This window comes from Dreissena polymorpha, chromosome 11 (genome assembly GCF_020536995.1).
Source record: "Dreissena polymorpha isolate Duluth1 chromosome 11, UMN_Dpol_1.0, whole genome shotgun sequence".
NCBI classification, from domain to species: Eukaryota; Metazoa; Mollusca; class Bivalvia; order Myida; family Dreissenidae; genus Dreissena; species Dreissena polymorpha.
Window position 1 is genome coordinate 62,528,146 of NC_068365.1, and position 22,405 is coordinate 62,550,550.

Consider the following 22,405-nt stretch of genomic DNA (forward strand, 5'->3'; position numbering starts at 1 on the left):
ACTACTAACGTATTACATGACTTCTTCGTCTTTGGGTTTGGCTATGAAGACTATGATGTTTTACATGACGGTTTTGTCTTATCTTAAATGCATCCTCTAAGAGAATAGCTCATGAGCTGGAAAGATGTTTCTATAATTTTATCAAACACTGTATAAGCTATTGAATGTAATTTAACCCTTTAAAACACACATGCACTTATACAACAAGCTAAAAAATTCCCCTTTTCAAGCAAAACGACGCGAAATTCCCCTACTGAAGGGCCCCGACACCTTTCCTCACACCTTGAAAAAAACACTGTTACTCCAAGATATATGTAACGTTACAGACGAATTTTAATCATTCAAGATAACGAAGCACTCGAATAATATTTTCATACCTACTCATCAAGGTCGTAAATATATAAGGCACTGATATTTAAGGTGTGGGGCGATTCGGTTATCGCAGAAGGGCGATGTGAAAACCTGGTGGGGCGAACTGAATTGCAGGCGGGGGGAGCCAACATGGCCTTTGGGGCGCATTAGTGATGTGGCGAAACAAGGTACATCCCTTCTTTCCGCTAAATTGTTATCCTGTGGCTTTTATCCTGTGGCGTTTAAAATGATTGTCTACCTTGATTTTGCGATAAAAACAACAACAACGACGATAATTCCAACACGTTGAATTTTGTGGCGTTCGCTTTGTTCCACTGAGATGTCTTCCTGGAAGAATGCTAGCAAATCGAGAGCACGCTCGCACAGAGAACGTGGCCAGGTATTTTCTTAAGTTTAATTTGAGATTGATAACGAATTGTAATAATTACGTACGTGAATATGATTTCGGACGGTTTCCTATTTTGGATTGTAGAAATTCGGGTCCTACTAAATACCACTAAGGACCACTAAGTACCACTAAGGACCGCTAAGGACCACTAAGGAACCACTAAGGACCACTAAGGAGGTCCAAATGACCACTAAGGAGGTATTTAAGAATTCTAGCTAGCAAAAAGATGCCATAACCTCTCAGCAGGGTTTCTCCGGAAAACTATTTTTTGTGGAGAAATCTGCGTTTTTAATGACCATGTTTGGAAAACATGGAAACCATCTGGAGAAGAATAGGTAACTTTATGTGAGCAGCAACTTTATGATTATTTTTCGTGACAAAAAAAACAACTGGATCATGCGAGTTGTGTATCGTGTTATTTCTTAAAAGTTGACCCAGCATTTGTAAAAATATTTCAAGACATATACATTTCCAGAAAGGAAATTCATTTCTGCGTTGAATAAGACCGAGATCGTGAAAATCGCTGCACAATTGATGAATTTATGGCTGTTCAAAGCGATGCACCCCGTTTTTGGGGAGATTTTGAGTTGCGTACCTTGTTATATATATATTTGATAGTGAATTTTTTTTTTCAGAAAAGTTAATTTTTCGTTATAACATGATTATTTATCATTCAAAATGATGTTTTCACTATTTAATATCATAGCAACACGCTAACCAACTGTGTTTTTGTCCGGTCTTGACGGAATTTTGAATGATTTACAGAAACAATTATAGAATATAAATATTTCAACACACAAATTTGTTTTCTTAAAGTAAATACAGTAAAAAAAATCACCAGCATAAACATTTGAGCAACAACACTTACCTTAATTACACGATAACCCATGAAAACCTTCTCTTTATCCTCCCCTTGATTTTTTTTATGTGAAAATGACATTTATTATTACCCCCTTATCACTACAAATTACATAAATGTCTTCTTAGTGGTCATTTGGACCTTCTTAGTGGTCCTTAGCGGTCCTTAGTGGTACTTAGCGGTCCTTAGTGGTATTTAGTAGGACCGTAGAAATTCATACATGCCATACGTCCCGGATTGTCCGGGATTGTCCTCGAAATGAAGAACGTGTCCCACAGTCCCGGAAATCTGTCAAATGTCCCGAATTATCCATATATAATTAATAAGTCCCAAATTTCATGAATCTAGTTTGTTTATTGGGAAGGAGTGCTGGACACACTACAGTTAACACAAAATACAGAATTAGGCACAGAAGGACCATATGAAAGTGTTGCACCTGATGAGCCTGCGCAGACTACAAAGGCTCACCTTGGACAACACTTAAGACACTACATTAAGCCCTGTTTTCCCAGAGCAAGGTTTATATTATTGTATATACTATTTCAGCCAACTGCCCGTGCTCATCTCGGTGTGCTGGAAAAGAAAAAAGACTACAAAGTCAGAGCCATGTAAGAACTTGTGTTTAGATTTTGTCTGGCATCTTGTGTGTTCTATAGTGTTACACATTTGTACGGTTTGCCAAGTCAGAAATATATACATGTATTGTTTATATGTTGTTTATTAGATGAAGTATAATTAATAATAATGACTAACATACTGGAGTGTACAGTATTTATTAAGTCCAGTAGAAACACTTTAAACAAGAGAACTCTCTAAAACAAATTTGCTTGTCCTTTTTTTCAATAGAAAAATATATAAAAAATGTCCTCAAAACTGGAAACTCTTGAAGTTGCAAGAGCAAATATTTATATGAAATAAACACTTATCGCTTTCTTGCTGCTATGTTTGGAAATTGAGCAGCATTTAAACAATCAATACAAGTAACAAAGAGTATAAAACGGCGGAAAATACCGGCATGGATGTGTCCATCTTGGTCGACACATGATAACTGCCTCTGGTAATTCTAATAGTGAAAATATTTCCTGATCACATACATGCAGTTCTAGGTGGAGTTGTGTTTTTAGCTCACCTGATTGCTCAGGTGAGCTTTTCTGACCGGTCTTTGTCCGTCCGTCTGTCCGTCCGTCCGTAAACATTTGCTCGTAAACACTCTAGAGGCCACATTTTTTGTCCCATCTTCATGAAACTTGGTCAAAAGCTTTGCCCCAATAAAATCTTGGCCGAGTTCGAAACTGGGTTGTGCCGGGTCAATAACTAGGTCACTAGGTAAAAAAAATTAAAAATTGTTAACACTGTAGAAGTCACATTTTATGTTCAATCTTCATGTAACTTTGTCAAAATGTTTGTCTTAATGATATCTTGATTGAGTTCAAAAGTGGTTCCTGTGTGTTCAAAAACATGGCCGCCAGAGGGCGGGGCAGTTTTCCTTATTTGGCTATAGAGAAACCTTGTAAACACTCTAGAAGTCACAATTTTTGCCCAATGATCATGAAAGTTGGTCAAAACATTGGTTTTATTGATGTCTCGGACAAGTTAAAAAATAATCGAGATCGGTGAAAAAACATGGCCGCCAGTGGGCGGCGCATTTTTCTCTATATGTATATAGTGGCAGTTTTCCCTACATGTATTTGGCTAGAGAGAAACCTTGTAAATACTCTAGAAGTCACAATTTTTGTCCAATCATCATGAAAGTTGGTCAAAACATTGGTTTTATTGATATCTCGGACGAGATTGAAAATGGTCGGGATAGGTGAAAAAACATGGCTTCCAGTGGGCGGGGCATTTTTCTCTATATGTATATAATGAAAACATGTCAACGCAGTAGAAGTCACATTTTTGGCCCAATGTTCATGAAATTTGCTCAGAACATTTGTTTCCTTGATACGAGAGTTGAGTTCAAAAATGATTACCGTCAGTTGAATAACATGGCTGCTGGGAGGGGGGCAGTTTTCTCATTATGCCCCCCCCCCCCCCTTTCAAAGAAGAGGGGGTATATTGTTTTGCTCATGTCGGTCCGTCCGTCCACCAGATGGTTTCCGGATGATAACCCAAGAGCGCTTATGCCAAGGATCATGAAACTTCATAGGTACATTGATCAAGACTAGCAGAGGACTCCTATTGATTTTTAGGTCAAAGGTCAAGGTCATGATGACCCGAAATAGTAAAATGGTTTCCGGATGATAACTCAAGAACACTTATGCCTAGGATCATGAAACTTCATAGCTACATTGATCATGACTCGCAGATAACCCCTATTGATTTTCAGGTCACTAGGTCAAAGGTCAAGGTCACGATGACCCGAAATAGTAAAATGGTTTCCGGATGATAACTCAAGAACGCTTAGGCCTAGGATCATGAAAATTCATAGGTACATTGATCATAACTCGTAGATGACCCCTTATGATTTTCAGGTCATTAGATCAAAGGTCAAGGTCACGATGACCCAAAATAGTAAAATGGTTGCCGGATGATAACTCAAGAACGCTTAGGCCTAGGATTATGAAACTTCATAGGTACATTGATCATGACTCGTAGATGACCCCTATTGATTTTCAGGTCACTAGATCAAAGGTCAAGGTCACGGTGACCCGAAATAGTAAAATGGTTTCCAGATGATAACTCAAGAGCGCTTATGCCTAGGATCATGAAACTTCATAGGTACATTTATCATGATTCGAAGATGACCTCTATTGATTTTCAGGTCACTAGGCCAAAGGTCAAGGTTGGAGTGACCTGAAATAGTAAAATGGTTTCTGGATGATTACTCAAGAACGCTTATGCCTAGGATCATGAAACTTCATAGGTACAATGATCATGACTCGCAGATGACCCCTATTGATTTTCAGGTCACTAGGTCAAAGGTCAAGGTCACGGTGACCTGAAATAGTAAAATGGTTTCTGGATGATAACTCAAGAACGCTTATGCCTAGGTTAATTGATCATGACTCGCAGATAACCTCTATTGATTATCAGGTCATTAGGTCAAAGGTCAAGGTCACAGTGCCAAATAACGTATTCACACAAGGTCACGGTGACTCAACTAAGAAAAATGGTTTCTGGATGATAACTCAAGAATGCTTACGCCTAGGATCATTAAACTTCATAGGTATATTGATCATGACTCGCAGATGAAATGATGATGAAACTTGACCAGGATGTTTGTCTGGACAATATCTAGGTCAAGTTTGACATTTGGTAAAGATTGAATGAACCGACTCCTCTCAGGTGAGCGAACTAGGGCCATCTTGGCCCTCTTGTTTTTGCTTGCTGTGTACAGTTGTGTAAAGCAATATAAATGGTTGATAATTATTGATGAACTAAAAGTCTGTTGGAATTTTTGTGTTTTTTCTCAAAAAACATCGAAATTGTGTATTTTTAGATCGGCTGTTTTCGAAGAAAACCCGAGGTATTATCATAGCCAGCTCGTTGTGTCGTCCCCTGTAGGCGTCGTGCTAAAACCTTAACATTGGCTCTAAAATCAAAGAGCTTCCACCTACAACTTTGAAACTTTATTATATGTAGCTGCACCTTGATGAGCTCTACATGCCACACTCATTTTTGGGTCACTATAGTATTTCAAAGGTCAAGGTCACTGTGACCTCTAAAAAAAAAATATTCTGCCAAGCTTTCATTTATTCAAAATGCACCCGCAGCACAGCGTTGGCACCCATTATGCTGTGCTCTTCTTACTCAATAGACATCCTTGTAAACCTTCTGCTTATCGACATTCTATTTCCCTTCCAAATCGTAATATTCATATGTTTGGGGGGGGGTTCTGTTTTAGAGGGATTCCAATGTATACACCACAGTGTCGAAATGAATGTTACTACTGAAGGCCTTCCTTTAAAAGTAATTACATGCCTGGAACGATAAAGGGCACAGGGTTTAAACTTAATAAAAGCTTCTCTTACTTTAAGGTGAAAAAATAATGTGTTAGTATGGTTTAAATGATTTTCCAAATTTGAAGTTTATAAACATTTTATACACCAGTAATGTTCTATATCATACTTTGGCAAAAAAAATCCAAAATATGTCTTAATTTTGCAGAAGATTGTACATCGCCTTACATGCATTTTCTTTTAATTTGGATCAAGAAAAATGCCACTATTGATTGTTAAGATTGTTTTTCTACAATTGAACCCTGTATATTCCTTTTGAGTTGCTACCTTTTTGGTGGATAAATATCTTTGCAATAGTTGTTGTTGTTGTTTTGAGAGTGAAATGTAATCATGAATGTTAGTGTTCAATAGTTATGTAAGGTCTAAAAGTAAGCCAACTCATATATGTCATTTCAGAGACTTTCAGAAGAAGCGCAACACTCTTAAAGTGCTAGAAAGGAAAGCATTAGATAAAAATCCAGATGAATTCTACTTCAATATGGTCAAAACAGTGAAGAAGGTATTTCATCTTTTCTTTTTTCTGTAGTATTAATATTTAAATTTTGCCTGCTTTAAAACTGTTATAACATCGTACAAAATTATTGGTTTGAGCACTAGAGATGTACACATTTTGTACATAAAAAATTTCATGTTACCCTTTTTAGCTCACCTGATTGCTCAGGTGAGCTTTTGTGACCGGTCTTTGTCCATCGTATGTCCGTATGTCCGTCCGTCTGTTAACATTTGCTTGTAAACACTCTAGAGGCCACATTTCTTGTCCCATCTTCATGAAACTTAGTCAGAAGCTTTGTCCCAATGAAATCTCTGCCAAGTTCGAAACTGGGTTTTGCCGGGTCAAAAACTAGGTCACTAGGTCAAAAAAAAGAAAAACCTTGTAAACACTGTAGAAGTCATATTTTATGCCCAATCTGCATGTTACTTTGTCAAAATGTTTGTCTTAATGATATCTTGGTTGAGTTCAAAAGTGGTTCCGATCCGTTGAAAAACATGGTCGCCAGTGGGCGGGGCAGTTTTCCTTATTTGGCTTTAGAGAAACCTTGTTAACACTCTAGAAGTCACAATTTTTGTACAATCATCATGAAAGTTGGTCAAAACATTGGTTCAATTGATGTCTCATACGAGTTCGAAAATTGTCAAGATCGGTGAAAAAACATGGCCGCCAGTGGGCGGGGCATTTTTCTTTATATGTATACAGTGAAAACATGTCAACACTCTAGAAGTCACATTTTTGGCCCAATTTTCATGAAATTTTGTCAGAACTTTTGTTTCCTAGATATGTGAGTTAAGTTTGAAAATGGTTCCGGTCTGTTGAAAAACATGGTTGCCGAGGGGACGTGACAGTTTTCCTTATATTTATATTGTAAAAAGGCTTGCAAACAATCATGAATGAAGGTCATGTAACATGTGAGACAACTCTTCTAAATATTGCATTTAAGAATACAGTTGTTACTCCCCTTTGATTATTAATGTTTTCATAATAATACAGTGTAGTTGTGTTTCATTTATGTGTTAATTGTTATTCGAGGTTGGATGTTTTTATGCCCCCTTTCGAAGAAAAGGGGGCACATAGTGATCGGAGTATCCATCCGTCCGTCTGTCTGTCCGTCTTTCCGTCACACTTTGCATTTAGGTTTCCAAAAATGCTCATAACTTCTATGTCCCTGGAGATATGACCTTCATAGTTGGTATGCATGTGTATATGGACAAGGCCTTTCCTTACGCACACATTTTTTTAGCCCTGTGACCATGACCTAGAACTTAGGGTCCGCGTTTAGGTTTCGAAATCTGCGTTTAGGTTTCAAAAAATGCTCATAACTTCTATGTCCCTTGAGATATAACCTTCATATTTGGTATGCATGTGTATATAGACAAGGCCTTTTCCATCTAAATCTGCATTTAGGTTTCGAAAAATGCTCATAACTTCTATGTCCCTTGAGATATAACCTTCATATTTGGTATGCATGTGTATATGGACAAGGCCTTTCCATACGCACAAATTTTCTTACCCCTGTGACCTGCGCTGTCCGTCCACATTTGGTTTGTAAACACTCTAGCATTCACATTTCTCAAGCATTCTTTATCAAAGTTGCTGAAAGATCTCAGTCAAGTTTGATGATGAGCAAAATCAAATAATTAATGCCATAGTTATTGCCCTTAGATTGTCCAAATTTTCATTATATTATACAAAACCCTTGTAAGCAAAGTTTGATGTTTGGGGGGGTCAACTCAAAATATAGGTCACCGTTTCAAATCTTACAAAAACAAAAACACTCCCTACGCCAGAGCTTTGGTTCAATAATGATGAAACTTGACCAGGATGTTTGTCTGGTCAATATCTAGGTCATGTTTGACATTAGGTAAAGATTGAATGAACCGACTCCTCTCAGGTGAGCGAACTAGGGCCATCTTGGCCCTCTTGTTTATTTAGAGATTAATAGATTTTAGTGCAAATCAATCCAGAAAATTTATACTAAATATTCATAAGTTTTACATTTTCTTCAACGAGTATTAATGGACATGACATGTGGAAACTTATACATGTATATGAATACCACTATAATCAGTACATGTTTGAACATGTATATGTTAATAAAAGAATTTAAATAGGCAGTTGAAGAATATTATGTAATGGTTGTTTTGATAAAAAAATCTATAAAGACATGCTTGTATAGAGTCAAGTGAGTAACAGTAAATATGTTGGAATACAGATTTATTACAAAAGAGAAATCCTTTATAATGGTCTCTAGGAGGGTGTTCACCAAGAAAGGGAGAGCACTGAGCCAGAGCATACAGAGGAGCAGCTGAAACTCATGTGTACACAGGATCAGAGATATGTGAACATGAAGAGGTCATCTGAGCTCAAGGTCAGTATGTGTACACAGGATCAGAGATATGTGAACATGTATAATGTTGTGACTGGTGTTTATAATTAAGATAACTGTTGTGATCGAACATCTTCTTTGCCATAAAAAAGTCTGTCATTTAAACTAATTTACAAATGCAAATCTTCAGCATTTTAAAAAAACAAGTGCTCTAAGTATTCATATGTATCTATAATGTAATTCTCATGCTTATGTATCTATAATGTTATATTCATGCTACCATCTATCTTTGTCATAGTTATGAAGATACTGGTATCAAACTTCTTCAATTTTCTTTGTTTTTCTATATTTCAGAAAATTGAAAAGCTCAAGGCATCATTACATCTGATTGATAGTGGGGAAATTGTGAAAAATAAACATACAATTTTTGTTGACTCTAAACGAGATGGTAGAGTACATTTTACTTCTTATACCTTGCTTTACTGTGACTGGCAATAATCATATATTGCATATTTTGACTATAAATAGTAAGAAATTGTGTCACTTATTGGCGGTTATTCAGTTATGCAGTTTCACTGGGTGTGATAATCGGCTCCAGGTGCATATACTAATATGGCCTATAATAATAATTGAAACAGGGATAGTCATAAAAGAGAACACATCAAATTTGCTGACATACCTCAAAATTGCTGAAATATATAAAATAAAAATTAATTATTTACTTTTTTTAAATAGTGCATGTATCACTAAACAAAAGTCCTGTAGCCTCCATTGAAAATTCAATTGATAGTTTGTAAGAAGTTAAGAAAACAACAATCTCTTAACTTCTTGTTTTGATTTAACCATTTTCTTGTATTGGAATGTAAAATCTTAATGTTATTGATAATTCATTAGTTTTATGTAACATAATGTGCTGCATAATAAGTTGAATGTATATTGAACATGTAAAGGCTAGTCTGAATGTTTTGTTAAAGTTTTTCATAGTTTAACTACCTAAAAAAGAGACTATTTCTGTTGTGTTCTGAGAAATCTGGGCATAATGCATGTGTGTAAAGTGCCGTCCCAGATTAGCCTATGCAATCCCCACAGGCTAATAAGGGACAACACTTTCCGCCTTAACTGGATTTTTGTGTTGAAGAGACTTCCTTTAAACAAAAATACCATAAAACCTTGCATCTCAGTATTGCATAGAAATGATATGTGACCTTTAAACAAAAATACCATAAAACCTTGCATCTCAATATTGCATAGAAATGATATGTGATATGGTCAATAAACGACAAACCATTAGACCGATGGGCATGTGAAAAGCAATAAACGCTCATTGCTATAAAAAGAGGCACAATTATGATAGAGTTTCATGCAAAAATGGTTGAAGACAATAATGTATTTCATTTTAGGGTATATTTAAGCCTACATGTAGCTCTGTAAAATGTGCACAGGCTAATCAGGGACCACTTTTACTGGATTTTCACTAAGAAGAGACATCCTTTAAACTTAACAATACTTCAAGAGGAAATTGTCATCTCTGATTAGCCTGTGCAGGATGCACAGGCAAATCTGGAACATTTACTTTAAACCCAAGTTATACAGAAGGAGGTTTGTTATAAACATGATGTTTAATGCTCATACTATTCAGGGGTTGATGATGTTTAATGCTTATACTATTCACGGGTTGATATTACTGTAACCTTGTTATAAACATGATGTTTAATGCTCATACTATTCACGGGTTGATGATGTTTAATGCTCATACTATTCATGGGTTGATATTACTGTAACCTTGTTATAAACATGATGTTTAATGCTCATACTATTCACGGGTTGATGATGTTTAATGCTCATACTATTCACTGGTTGATATTACTGTACATGATGTTTAATGTTCATACTATTCACTGGTTGATATTACTGTACATGATGTTTAATGCTCATACTATTCACGGGTTGATATTACTGTACATGATGTTTAATGCTCATACTATTCACAGGTTGATATTACTGTACATGATGTTTAATGCTCATACTATTCACGGGTTGATATAACTGTACATGATGTTTAATGCTCATACTATTCACGGGTTGATATTACTGTACATGATGTTTAATGCTCATACTATTCACAGGTTGATATTACTGTACATGATGTTTAATGCTCATTCTATTCACGGGTTGATATTACTGTACATGATGTTTAATGCTCATACTATTCACGGGTTGATATTACTGTATTGATGTTTAATGCTCATACTATTCACGGGTTGATATTACTGTAACTTTCAGTCAAGAAGTTTGATGTGGCGAAGCATTTCAACACTCATCCAGCCCTGCTGGGGCGTAAATACAATCGACCAACGTTGGAAAGTCTGCAGAGTGGAGGGTTTGCGGACATGGACGATGAAGCTCTACAGGTAATAAGCCACACTTGGGGTAAAGGGGCTTAATGCAGGTACATACAGTGTTGCCATACACACATTTTTTATTTGAACAAAGTCTCTTCTTTGTGACAATCCAGTTCCTGCAGAAAGTGTCGTGTCTGATTAGCCTGTCTTGAATGCAAAGTCTAAGCTGGTATGACATCTCAGGCACTTGCATGAAGACCTGTCTTCATAGAGGGTGGCTCAGCTAATAGTACTGTATTAATGGTTTGGTTTTGTTTTTAATATGACTGTATAATTGTATTCTATGTTAACATAAATAATTTGCAAACAAGCTTCATGTTCAAGTAAATATTTGTTTATTCTTTAATACCTAATGATAGAATATGACATTTCTGCAGAGTAATAACAGCAGTGAAAATAAACAAATTTTTATTTTTAGCAGTAAAAATAACACATTTGTTGAACTTTTTTTTAGCTCACCTGATTGCTCAGGTGAGCTTTTGTGACCGGTCTTTGTCCGTCGTATGTCCGTCCGTCCGTTAACATTTGCTTGTAAACACTCTAGAGGCCACATTTCTTGTCCCATCTTCATGAAACTTGGTCAGAAGCTTTGTCCCAATGAAATCTCAGTCGAGTTAGAAACTGGGTTGTGCCAGGTCAAAAACTAGGTCACTAGGTCAAAAAAAAGAAAAACCTTGTAAACACTGTAGATGTCACATTTCATGCCCAATCTTCATGTAACTTTGTCAAAATGTTTGTTTTAATGATATCTTGGTTGAGTTCAAAAGTGGTTCCGATCCGTTGAAAAACATGGCCGCCAGTGGGCGGGGCAGTTTTCCTTACCGGTATTTGGCTATAGAGAAGCCTTCTAAACACTCTAGAAGTCACAATTTTTGCCCAATTATCATGAAAGTTGGTCAAAACATGGGTTCAATTGATGTTTCGGACGAGTTCGAAAATGGTCGAGATCGGTGAAAAAACATGGCCGCGAGTGGGCAGGGCATTTTTCTCTATATGTATATAGTGGCAGCTTTCCCTATTTGGCTATAGAGAAACCTTGTAATCACTCTAGAAGTCACAATATTTGCCCAATCATCATGAAAGTTGGTCAAAACATTGGTTTTATTGATATCTCGGACGAGTTTGAAAATGGTCGGGATCAGTGAAAAAACATGGTTGCCAGTGGGCTGGGTATTTTTCTCTATATGTATATAGTGAAAACATGTGAACACAGTAGAAGTCACATTTTTGGCCCAATTTTCATGAAATTTGCTCAGAACATTTGTTTTCTTGATACGAGAGTTAAGTTAAAAAATGGTTCCGGTCAGCAGAATAACCGCTGGGAGGGCGGCAGTTTTCTCATTATGCCCCCCCCCTTTCGAAAAAGAGGGGGTATATTGTTTTGCTCATGTTGGTCCGTCCGTCCACCAAATGGTTTCCGGATGATAACTCAAGAGCGCTTATGTCAAGGATCATGAAACTTCATAGGTACAATGATCATGACTCACAGATGACCCCTATTGATTTTCAGGTCATTAGGTCAAAGGTCAAGGTCATGATGACCCGAAATAGTAAAATGGTTTCCGGATGATAACTCAAGAACACTTATGACTAGGATCATGAAACTTCATAGGAACAATGATCATGATTCGCAGATGAAATAATGATGAAACTTGACCAGGATGTTTGTCTGGACAATATCTAGGTCAATTTTGACATTTGGTTAAGATTGAATGAACCGACTCCTCTCAGGTGAGCGAACTAGGGCCATCTTGGCCCTCTTGTTATTATATATTTTTTCTATGATCATGAGTGAATTAAAATCGACATTCCACCAAATCCAACAAATTTTCTTTTTATTTTATGCTTTTTTTGTACCGTTTATTCACATTGAAAAATAGTTTGATCCCCACGTTTTTCGGAGAAAAAGTGGGGATATTGTGGTGATGTGTGTCTGTCCGTCCGTCCTGGCCACCTGCTCCTCCTACACTATTAGTACTAGAACCATGAAACTTACATACATGGAAGCTATGAGCATATGTGCCACGGTGACAGTGACGGAAATTTGATCTGATCCCTATGTCAAAAGTTATGGGAGTTTGGGCAGGGCCGGGTCAGAAATTTTCACTCATTTTTAAATGTTATTTTACATTAACTTCTTCATTTCTGCACCGATTTACTTCAAATTGATACTGAACCTCTCTTATGACAAAACAGTCAATCTCAGCTATGCATGGCCCCATTACACACCCTAGGGCACCCTGCCCACATAGGCCACGCCCACCCAAAATTGCCTTATACTATAATTTCTTCATTTCTACACCGATTCACTTCAAATTGATACTGTACCTCTCTTATGACAATACGGTTAATCTCAGCTATGCATGGCCCCATTACCAACCCTGGGGCGCCCCGCCCACATAGGCCACACCCACCCAAAATTGCCTTTTACTATAATTTCTTCATTTCTACACCGATTCACTTCAAATTGATACTGAACTTCTCTTATGACAATACAGTTAATCTCAACTATGCATGGCCCCATTTCCAACCCTGGGGCGCCCCGCCCACATAGGCCACGCCCACCCAAAATTGCCTTTTACTATAATTTATTCATTTCTACACCGATTCACTTCAAATTGATACTGAACCTCTTTTATGACAAAACAGTCAATCTCAACTATGCATGGCGCCATAACCAACCCTATGACGCCCCGCCCACAAAGGCCACGCCCACCCAAAATTGCCTTTTACTATAATTTCTTCATTTCTACACCGATTTACTTCAAATTGATACTGAACATCTCTTATGACAATACGGTCAATCTCAACTATGTATGGCCCCATTACCAACCCTGGGGCGCCCCGCCCATAATAGGCCACACCCACCCAAAATTGTATTTTACTATAATTTCTTCATTTCTACACAGATTCACTTCTAATTGATACTGAACTTCTCTTATGACAATATGGTCAATCTCAACTATGCATGGCCCCATTACCAACCCTGGGGCGCCCCTGGGTCAAACATGCGGTGTGGGGATACGCGTCAGCCTCTGCAGCGCCATTTGTAGTTTTGTGTTTGAAATGTATTGAGGCACGCTTCGGGAGAAAGGATAACTTTTCAGCGAAAAGGAAACAGCTGTTAATGATTTTCTTGGAAAAGGGGAATAAAAAAAAAAGAAAATTTGTTCATGTCAGTGTAAGATCGTTTGTTATTTCACTCGTTAAAAAATAATTTTTTCAATGATCACTCGTGAAATAACAAACGATCTTACACTTACATGAACAAATATCCTTTATTAACTGTACAGAGAACATTGCCTAAACACACAAAATGTACCAAGTAGTAAGACATCCAAGGCAGCGACCTCAGTTTTGTTTTAGTTTGTCTTGTTTTTGTTTTTTTCAATTTTTCTTTGTTTTGGCAAATGAATAAAGGAGTTGTATTGATAAGAATTCTATCCATGATGGTGCAACTGGAGTTTTACTTTAGTGTGTTTTAATTTCCTATCTTGTTGTCATTGATTCGAAAACATTCTACATACTTTAAAGTTGATACAAAGCCAATTAAGCTGAGCTGGTAGAATATTGGTCCAATCTCGTCGAAATGTATTAAATTATTATTTTTGCTACAGTCTCATGTAAGACTCTCAACAGATAAATTTGTGGTGTTGTTTTTTCTTTGCATTTTTTATTGCTATTACTCCATGCATGTAATTATATTGTGTATTGATCAATAAGTATATTATATGAAAAAATAATGAAAAAAAAAAAATTGGTCCATCAATTTGGGGGTTTGTGTTTTGAATCACAGCCGAGCCAAAAAACTTGTGTGGGTATTGGTCATACATTATTTCGAAGATCATTTAACATCATCGACAAAGCACAAGTATGTACTGGTATACTGCCTTAAGTGACCAAGTTTTTTGCATAAAAATGTTATAGGTAAACTGCTTGTAAAATATACATTAAGTTAACAAATTGTAAGTAGATTCTCGGCCCACTGCCATATGACTGAAATACTATTAAAAAGGCAAACAATCTGAAACATACATAAGCTTGACAAATACTTTTCTTCTAATGCATATAGGCAGCCACGTCCAAAAAAGAGGCCAAATATCAGGAACTCAAGAAGCGAATTGAGCGAGAAAAGCAGCTGAATATTGTGTCACAGAAGATGGAGAGGAAAAAAACACCTGATGGTAGTTTTATTTAACCCTTTGCATGCTGGGAAATTTGTCATCTGCTAAAATGTCATCTGCTGAATTTCTAAAATTAGCATTTTCTTCGATTTTTTTCAAAGAATACTATCAGAATAGCAAACAGTTTGGATCCTGATGAGACGCCACGTTCTATGGTGTCTCATCTGGATCCAAACTGTTTGCAAAGGCCTTCAAAATTCGGTTCCAGCACTGAAAGAGTTAAGTTGGTACTTAACATGGGAGGGGTAGTGAAAGTGAAAGATTAATTTTGTTAGTTTCTAGGTGCCCATCATGGGTTGTGAGATGAGTTTTGAAGGATAATATTGCAAACATTTTGGCGTCGCTTCTCATAAGAGGGGTGCAACATTTACTATATCCTGCAACATGCATATGGTATTAACCAGTATTTTATTATGCAATTTGTATTAACAGTAAAAACCACTGTATGTGCAAACTAAGTGTTTAAGACACTGATCAACTGACGGTTTATATATTCATAAATGCACATACATTTTTAGCTGAAAAATGGCACAACCGTATTGAATGTAGTAGGTGGTATTTAATTTAAAAGCCACATGGTACCTATTTGCACCAATGGGGTGAAATAACATGTGTCTTTTTTTTTTAATCACAGAGTATATCTTGGCATATGACCAATAGGATCTTTTATTTTACGACTGCAACGATAAAACAACACATTACTCCATTTAACTAGTTTAATGAACCAATTCCAAAATATTTTGCCTCCCAATAAACATCACAAAAATGTAATAGAATGCACAAAGTATTCACTAACAGATCTCTTTAATATATTATACGAGTAAAAAGGAGTAAAAAGTGGGATATAAAAGGCCGCAGCGAAAAAACAGCCGGTGGTAACCCCGAGCCCAACGAAAGAGCGGCTACTCACTCGTGGAAACCTGTTACTTTGAAAATATACCTACCGGAGGTGGATGAGCACACGATAAAATTACAAAACGTGAAGTAACACCGTTATAGTAGCAACACCGCGTACCCAAAATAAAAAATGTTATTGCTCATCAAGCGACCGAACTAGGAAGAACCATATACTTTGCTGGGCTAAACCTAGTTCTACCAATCGCTTGACCATTGGATGCACTAAAACTTTTACTTGATCACTACACTTGTGATCACACTTTTTTCGCACTTGCGAATTACATACTTAATCGGACATTGATCACTACACTTGTGATCACACTTTTGCGCACTTGCGATAACACTTACTTGATCACTACACTTGTGATCTTTTACATACTTAATCGGACATTGATCACTACACTTGTGATCACACTTTTTGCGCACTTGCGATAACACTTACTTGATCACTACACTTGTGATCCAATACTTTTACTTGTACCTTTTACATACTTAATCGGACATTGATCACTACACTTGTGATCACACTTTTTCGCACTTGCGATACTATACTTAATCGGACATTGATCACTACACTTTTGATCACACTTTTTCGCACTTGCGATAATACTTTTACTTGATCACTACACTTGTGATCACTTTTATCGCCACACTTGTGATAATATTACTTGTACCTTTTTACAAACTTAATCGGACATTAAAGTACAACTTATCGCTCAGCCAGCGATTTGACGCCTAAACGTTTTTTACCCTACGGTATTGCTACTATTTTTTATTTTGTTTAAGCTTAAACTTTAATAACTTGGAATTACCCGAAAGGACAAGGATGATAAACTACGCAAGTAGTCACAGAGTCCATTCAGATAAATGTATAAATGCGCATGCCCATCCGACCCCCGGCAAACAGAATTTTCCGGCACTGCGACGGGAAGGCAAATGCAACAAGAAATATATGACAATAAAATTACCAGACATAATAACACATATAAAAAGGCTCATATGACAATAAAAAAGAAGACAGAATATAAAAAACGACGCCAAAGTGAATGTTCCGATATGGAAGTGGCATCAAAAATTCCTGTGCACTTATATTAAACACGAGACAGTTTATTGTTCACCGGCAGAATGCATGTGCTCTAAATAAACGTGCGACAGTGCGTTTGTCCATTGTAGCATTCGATGAAGATAGTCCAAGCGCCGAGTCACGCTGTCCGCTGGAAAGCGCCCCAGTTGTACAAGACCAAGTTTGGCACCATCTCGATCGACTGTAAGGGGTGTGGCGTGGCCCCGGCACCAAAATGGGTGTGAATGTCTGCCATCAGATTTTAGGAGCCCGCCATGAGCCGGTGTACATGTACTGGAAATAGAGAACTTGCCGGCAGAATCGTATAGCTCAAATGTATAATCCATATATGTGCAAGATATGGTTTTTAATCGACTCTGAGCATCTTAAAATGTGGATGTCGGACCAGTCGAGATATTAATCAGGGTGCGGTGGGTGGGGTTTGTTTACGATCCGAACAAAAGCACAGGCAGTTTGCAAAAGGCGGAATGACGTAATATCACGTGGTACGGAAATGCGTAATTTCATTGTTTTAACGAACTCAACCAAAGCATTCCGTACATAACGTTACATCCGTAATCGTATCTATAGAAACCAGCAAACAACATTCGTTTCCGCGAAAATAAATATTATTAATTTATATTCAGAAATTAATAAGTCTTATTTTACGACTGCAACGATAAAACAACACATTACTCCATTTAACTAGTTTAATGAACCAATTCCAAAATATTTTGCCTCCCAATAAACATCACAAAAATGTAATAGAATGCACAAAGTATTCACTAACAGATCTCTTTAATATATTATACGAGTAAAAAGGAGTAAAAAGTGGGATATAAAAGGCCGCAGCGAAAAAACAGCCGGTGGTAACCACGAGCCCAACGAAAGATCGGCTACTCACTCGTGGAAACCTGTTACTTTGAAAATATACCTACCGGAGGTGGATGAGCACACGATAAAATTACAAAACGTGAAGTAACACCGTTATAGTAGCAACACCGCGTACCCAAAATAAAAAATGTTATTGCTCATCAAGCGACCGAACTAGGAAGAACCATATACTTTGCTGGGCTAAACCTAGTTCTTCCAATCGCTTGACCATTGGATGCACTAAAACTTTTACTTGATCACTACACTTGTGATCACACTTTTTTCGCACTTGCGAATTACATACTTAATCGGACATTGATCACTACACTTGTGATCACACTTTTGCGCACTTGCGATAACACTTACTTGATCACTACACTTGTGATCTTTTACATACTTAATCGGACATTGATCACTACACTTGTGATCACACTTTTTGCGCACTTGCGATAACACTTACTTGATCACTACACTTGTGATCCAATACTTTTACTTGTACCTTTTACATACTTAATCGGACATTGATCACTACACTTGTGATCACACTTTTTCGCACTTGCGATACTATACTTAATCGGACATTGATCACTACACTTGTGATCACACTTTTTCGCACTTGCGATAATACTTTTACTTGATCACTACACTTGTGATCACTTTTATCGCCACACTTGTGATAATATTACTTGTACCACTTAATCGGACATTAAAATACAACTTATCGCTCAGCCAGCGATTTGACACCTAAACGTTTTTTACCCTACGGTATTGCTACTATTTTTTATTTTGTTTAAGCTTAAACTTTAATAACTTGGAATTACCCGAAAGGACAAGGATGATAAACTACGCAAGTAGTCACAGAGTCCATTCAGATAAATGTATAAATGCGCATGCCCATCCGACCCCCGGCAAACAGAATTTTCCGCCACAATAAATTATCTCCTGCACTTTATCGCGTCGCGTGCTATGGTAGATTGACGCATAAATCAAGAAAGCGTCCGACCACCGTTCGATGTTATGAATTTTATCCCTACACTCCTTAGGGCGCTGTTCAAGAGTGCCCTCTGCCGAAAGTTGCAAAACACTACCGTTACAAAAAGCGGATAATTCGAAGGCACCTTTTAACAGTAAAGCCAAATTGACATATTCGCCTCTAGAAATTTGTTGTTTCAATGCGGCTTGCACGTGCGCAGCCAAGTCATCGTTTGATAAGCGCGTTAATTCCTGACAACTATATGATGTTTTGACCTTGATTAATAGCCGAAGCAAGAGATTGAACTTATGTATTTTCGATTACCGGGAAACTTAGAGTTGATTCCCCGCTAACACCGCACCCCTCAACGTTACGTGTATTAATAGGAGGAACGATTTTAGATGCCCTTAGATCTATTATCTTCTCAAAATCAATAAAGCCTCTACCTGGGTCCGGTTGTAAGAGCCGGGTATCGTCCTCACCAACCTCTTCCACATTTTCCGGTAATTTCCGCTTTGTTCCACGCGGCATTATTTCAGATGATTCGAGATTTAATTAAATTAAGTTTGTTTACGATCCGAACAAAAGCACAGGCAGTTTGCAAAAGGCGGAATGACGTAATATCACGTGGTACGGAAATGCGTAATTTCATTGTTTTAACGAACTCAACCAAAGCATTCCGTACATAACGTTACATCCGTAATCGTATCTATAGAAACCAGCAAACAACATTCGTTTCCGCGAAAATAAATATTATTAATTTATATTCAGAAATTAATAAGTCTTATTGTACCCCTTGAAATCTCCAATGCGTAAATAAGATAACAGAGATTATAAGAGGGACGGTAAATATAACTTGTATGATATAGTTATATGTGTCTTGTTCCGTGAAAACTGGACTTAATGCATGTGGGTAAAGTGTTGTCCCAGATTAGCCTGTGCAGTCCACACAGCCTAATCAGGGACAACACTTTCCGCTTTACTGGTATTTTTCGCTTAAAGGAAGTCCCTCCGTACCAAAAATCTAGTTTAAGCGGAAAGTGTCATCTCTGATTAGGCTGTGTGGACTGCACAGGCTAATCTGGGACAACACTTAACACATATGCATTATGCCCAGTTTTCTCAGAACAAGACACATGTAATCTAAAGCATTAGTAAACTAAAAGCATGAACTGATGTTGAGTGAAACGTTACATTATTAAATCTGTTCTTTTCAGCAAGACAAGACTGTGAAGAGGGAACTTGTGTCTGAAGAAACCAAAAGCAGACCAGCACATTACAAATGGCAGTTCAAGAGAAAGCGATGAACATTGAGATGGTACTCTACGCAGTGTTGAAGTGTCTTTCAAATCGTGTTGGGCTGAATGAGAACAGGGACTGAATTAATAAAGCCCTGCTATGAAGAAGAATTATGATAAAATTCTTACTCTTAAAAATTCTTGCAAATATTTCATCTATTACTCTGTTAGTTCTATTTTAGGATTTATTTTAATTACATTTAGTTACTGGAATACCACTGATTTTGCAGTCCATATGTAGGAATTTTGATTAACACAGGAAAAGCTCATTACATGATATACATGTACATTCTGTTTTATTAAATTTAATATTCCATTATGTTAATCTCTAAACAGGTTCAAAATGTGTTCATGTTTCAGTTTATTCATTATGTTGGTTTATACTTTTTTATAAGGCAACTAATTGATTTATTGCAATCGTGTAAAAGAGGTACAGATTTGAGCCATGCTTAAAGGGGCTTTGTAAATGTGTGTTAAGTGTTGTCCTAGAGCAAAGATCATTTTTATATATAACAAAAAATGACACTGTTTAACCCTTTACCACTAAGATTTTGACAACTTAGATAAATATTTTGACCACTTAGATACGTATTTTGACCACTTAGTTAAGTATTTTGACGCATTTGTGGTCCCTAAGAAAGTTAAATTTAATTAAAGACCTTTCTTACTAGATTCAAGTTTTAAAGGCTTCATTTCAAACCCATGGATACTAATGAGCAGCAAACAGCATAAAACCTGACCAGACTGCCAGTTACTAGCAGTCTGTTCTGGTTTTATGCTGGTTGCAAAAGCCTTTTTGTCCCCTATCGGTGAAATCGGAGGAGACTTATTGTTTGCACTCTGTCTGTTGTCAGTCAGTCTGTCACACTTTTCTGGGTCCTGCGATAAAAGTTCTTAATATTTTTTCATGAAACTCGAAATATGGACAGATGGCTATATGGAGATTATGCCCGTCATTTCATTTTGTTCCTAAGTCAAGGATTCTGGTTGCTATGGCAACAAAAAGAATAGAAACATTGCCGTAAATAGTGGATTTTAACCGGTAGGGAACATATTACTTGGCAATAGTCTTGTTTACTTTGCTTCTTATGTGGGAAAGGGTTATATATGGGTTCTTTAAAATGGTTACCTTTGATTCATACTTATGAATTATGCATATGGAAACTGATTGCAGATTTTCAGCCGTAGTGTAATAATGTTGAAACATTACATGGCTGTTATATTTGGTACAAATTGTTATTTTTGAAACAGAATTGAATAAACATTTTTACTAGAACTTCTAGTTCGTGTACATTTATTGGTTATGGTTGGACCCTTGATACTTTTAATCTCCTAAAATGTAATTGGTTTCAAAACTTTTCATCAAAATTGTGTCATAATTGAGTGAATTGGAAATATTCATAATATATGGCATGTTTTGCCGATATAGCAAAGTTTTGCATGTAAATAATTAATCAGTTGTTAGCAATGTTGAAAATGCTGTGGGTTTTTTCGTTTTACAGCAGCTATTTAATATGTCATATTGGTAAATCATTCTTGTAAATATTCAATTTAGCAGGCAGATAAATAGTTTCTATACTTATTATGGGGACAAAAAAGGTGAGGATGGCAAAATTATTTGAATGTTTGATTTAATTGTCAGTATTCAAATAATAGACTTGAAATTTGAATATTCAATTGTCAGTATTCGAATAATAGACTTGAAATTTGAATATTCACACTTTTTTATTTGTATTTTTTTTTTTTTTTTAAACGTAATTCCCCTTATATTTTCCACGAGCTGCTTACAAATTGGCACTTGGGTTTAACATGTTTGATGTGACGTTCTTTGTGTCAAACGCAGCCCGTATCAGCGTTGATTGGGCAATGTAATAAACACACTCTAAAAAAGGCCCCAAACTGTTGTTTGTCAATGGGGTACCAATTAACAGCTTCATTTGACTGGTGAATAATAATTAAGTTTCTGTGATTACAGTATGAACAGCCATTGAAATGTGTGAATTACTCAAATTGCACAATGAACCATCGAAAGGCTTTGTGATGTACTTTGCATGACTTATTGATATGTTTCTTTTTATAAACCTACATGATATCATTATTTTAAAATTTCAAATAAAGATAGAATTCTATGACATGATGTTTTTACTTCTATTTGTGCCAGATTACAGTATCGGTCATAGTATTAGCAGACAGCGATACAATTATTTGATAGCAACGTTAATAAACAGCCTCGTTTTCAGCAAATGGATATAACTTACAAAACAATAGAAGTTAACATTGAACAAGTTTCACTCTTTTCTGATATATTTCGCCTA

At 36.7% G+C, this 22,405-nt stretch overlaps 1 protein-coding gene across 1 annotated transcript; it reads left to right on the forward strand.

Annotated features, from left to right (window-relative positions):
- Positions 1-493: 493 nt before the first annotated feature.
- On the forward strand, positions 494-22,219 carry LOC127851743 (probable U3 small nucleolar RNA-associated protein 11). The gene is made up of 8 exons (XM_052385609.1): positions 494-751; positions 2,166-2,227; positions 5,975-6,077; positions 8,326-8,442; positions 8,755-8,848; positions 10,684-10,811; positions 14,875-14,986; positions 20,010-22,219. The coding sequence occupies exons 1-8, from the start codon at positions 692-694 to the stop codon at positions 20,042-20,044; spliced, it is 711 nt and encodes a 236-aa protein (XP_052241569.1). The 5' UTR covers positions 494-691; the 3' UTR covers positions 20,045-22,219.
- The last annotated feature ends 186 nt before the right edge of the window (positions 22,220-22,405 follow it).

Excerpts from the sequence above, each read along its gene's own strand:
- LOC127851743 (XM_052385609.1), top strand. The coding sequence starts at position 692 with ATGTCTTCCTGGAAGAATGCTAGCAAATCGAGAGCACGCTCGCACAGA. Across the intron at positions 2,228-5,974 it reads GACTACAAAGTCAGAGCCAT|AGACTTTCAGAAGAAGCGCA; the intron begins GTAAGAACTTGT and ends ATGTCATTTCAG. Across the intron at positions 8,849-10,683 it reads TGTTGACTCTAAACGAGATG|TCAAGAAGTTTGATGTGGCG; the intron begins GTAGAGTACATT and ends TGTAACTTTCAG.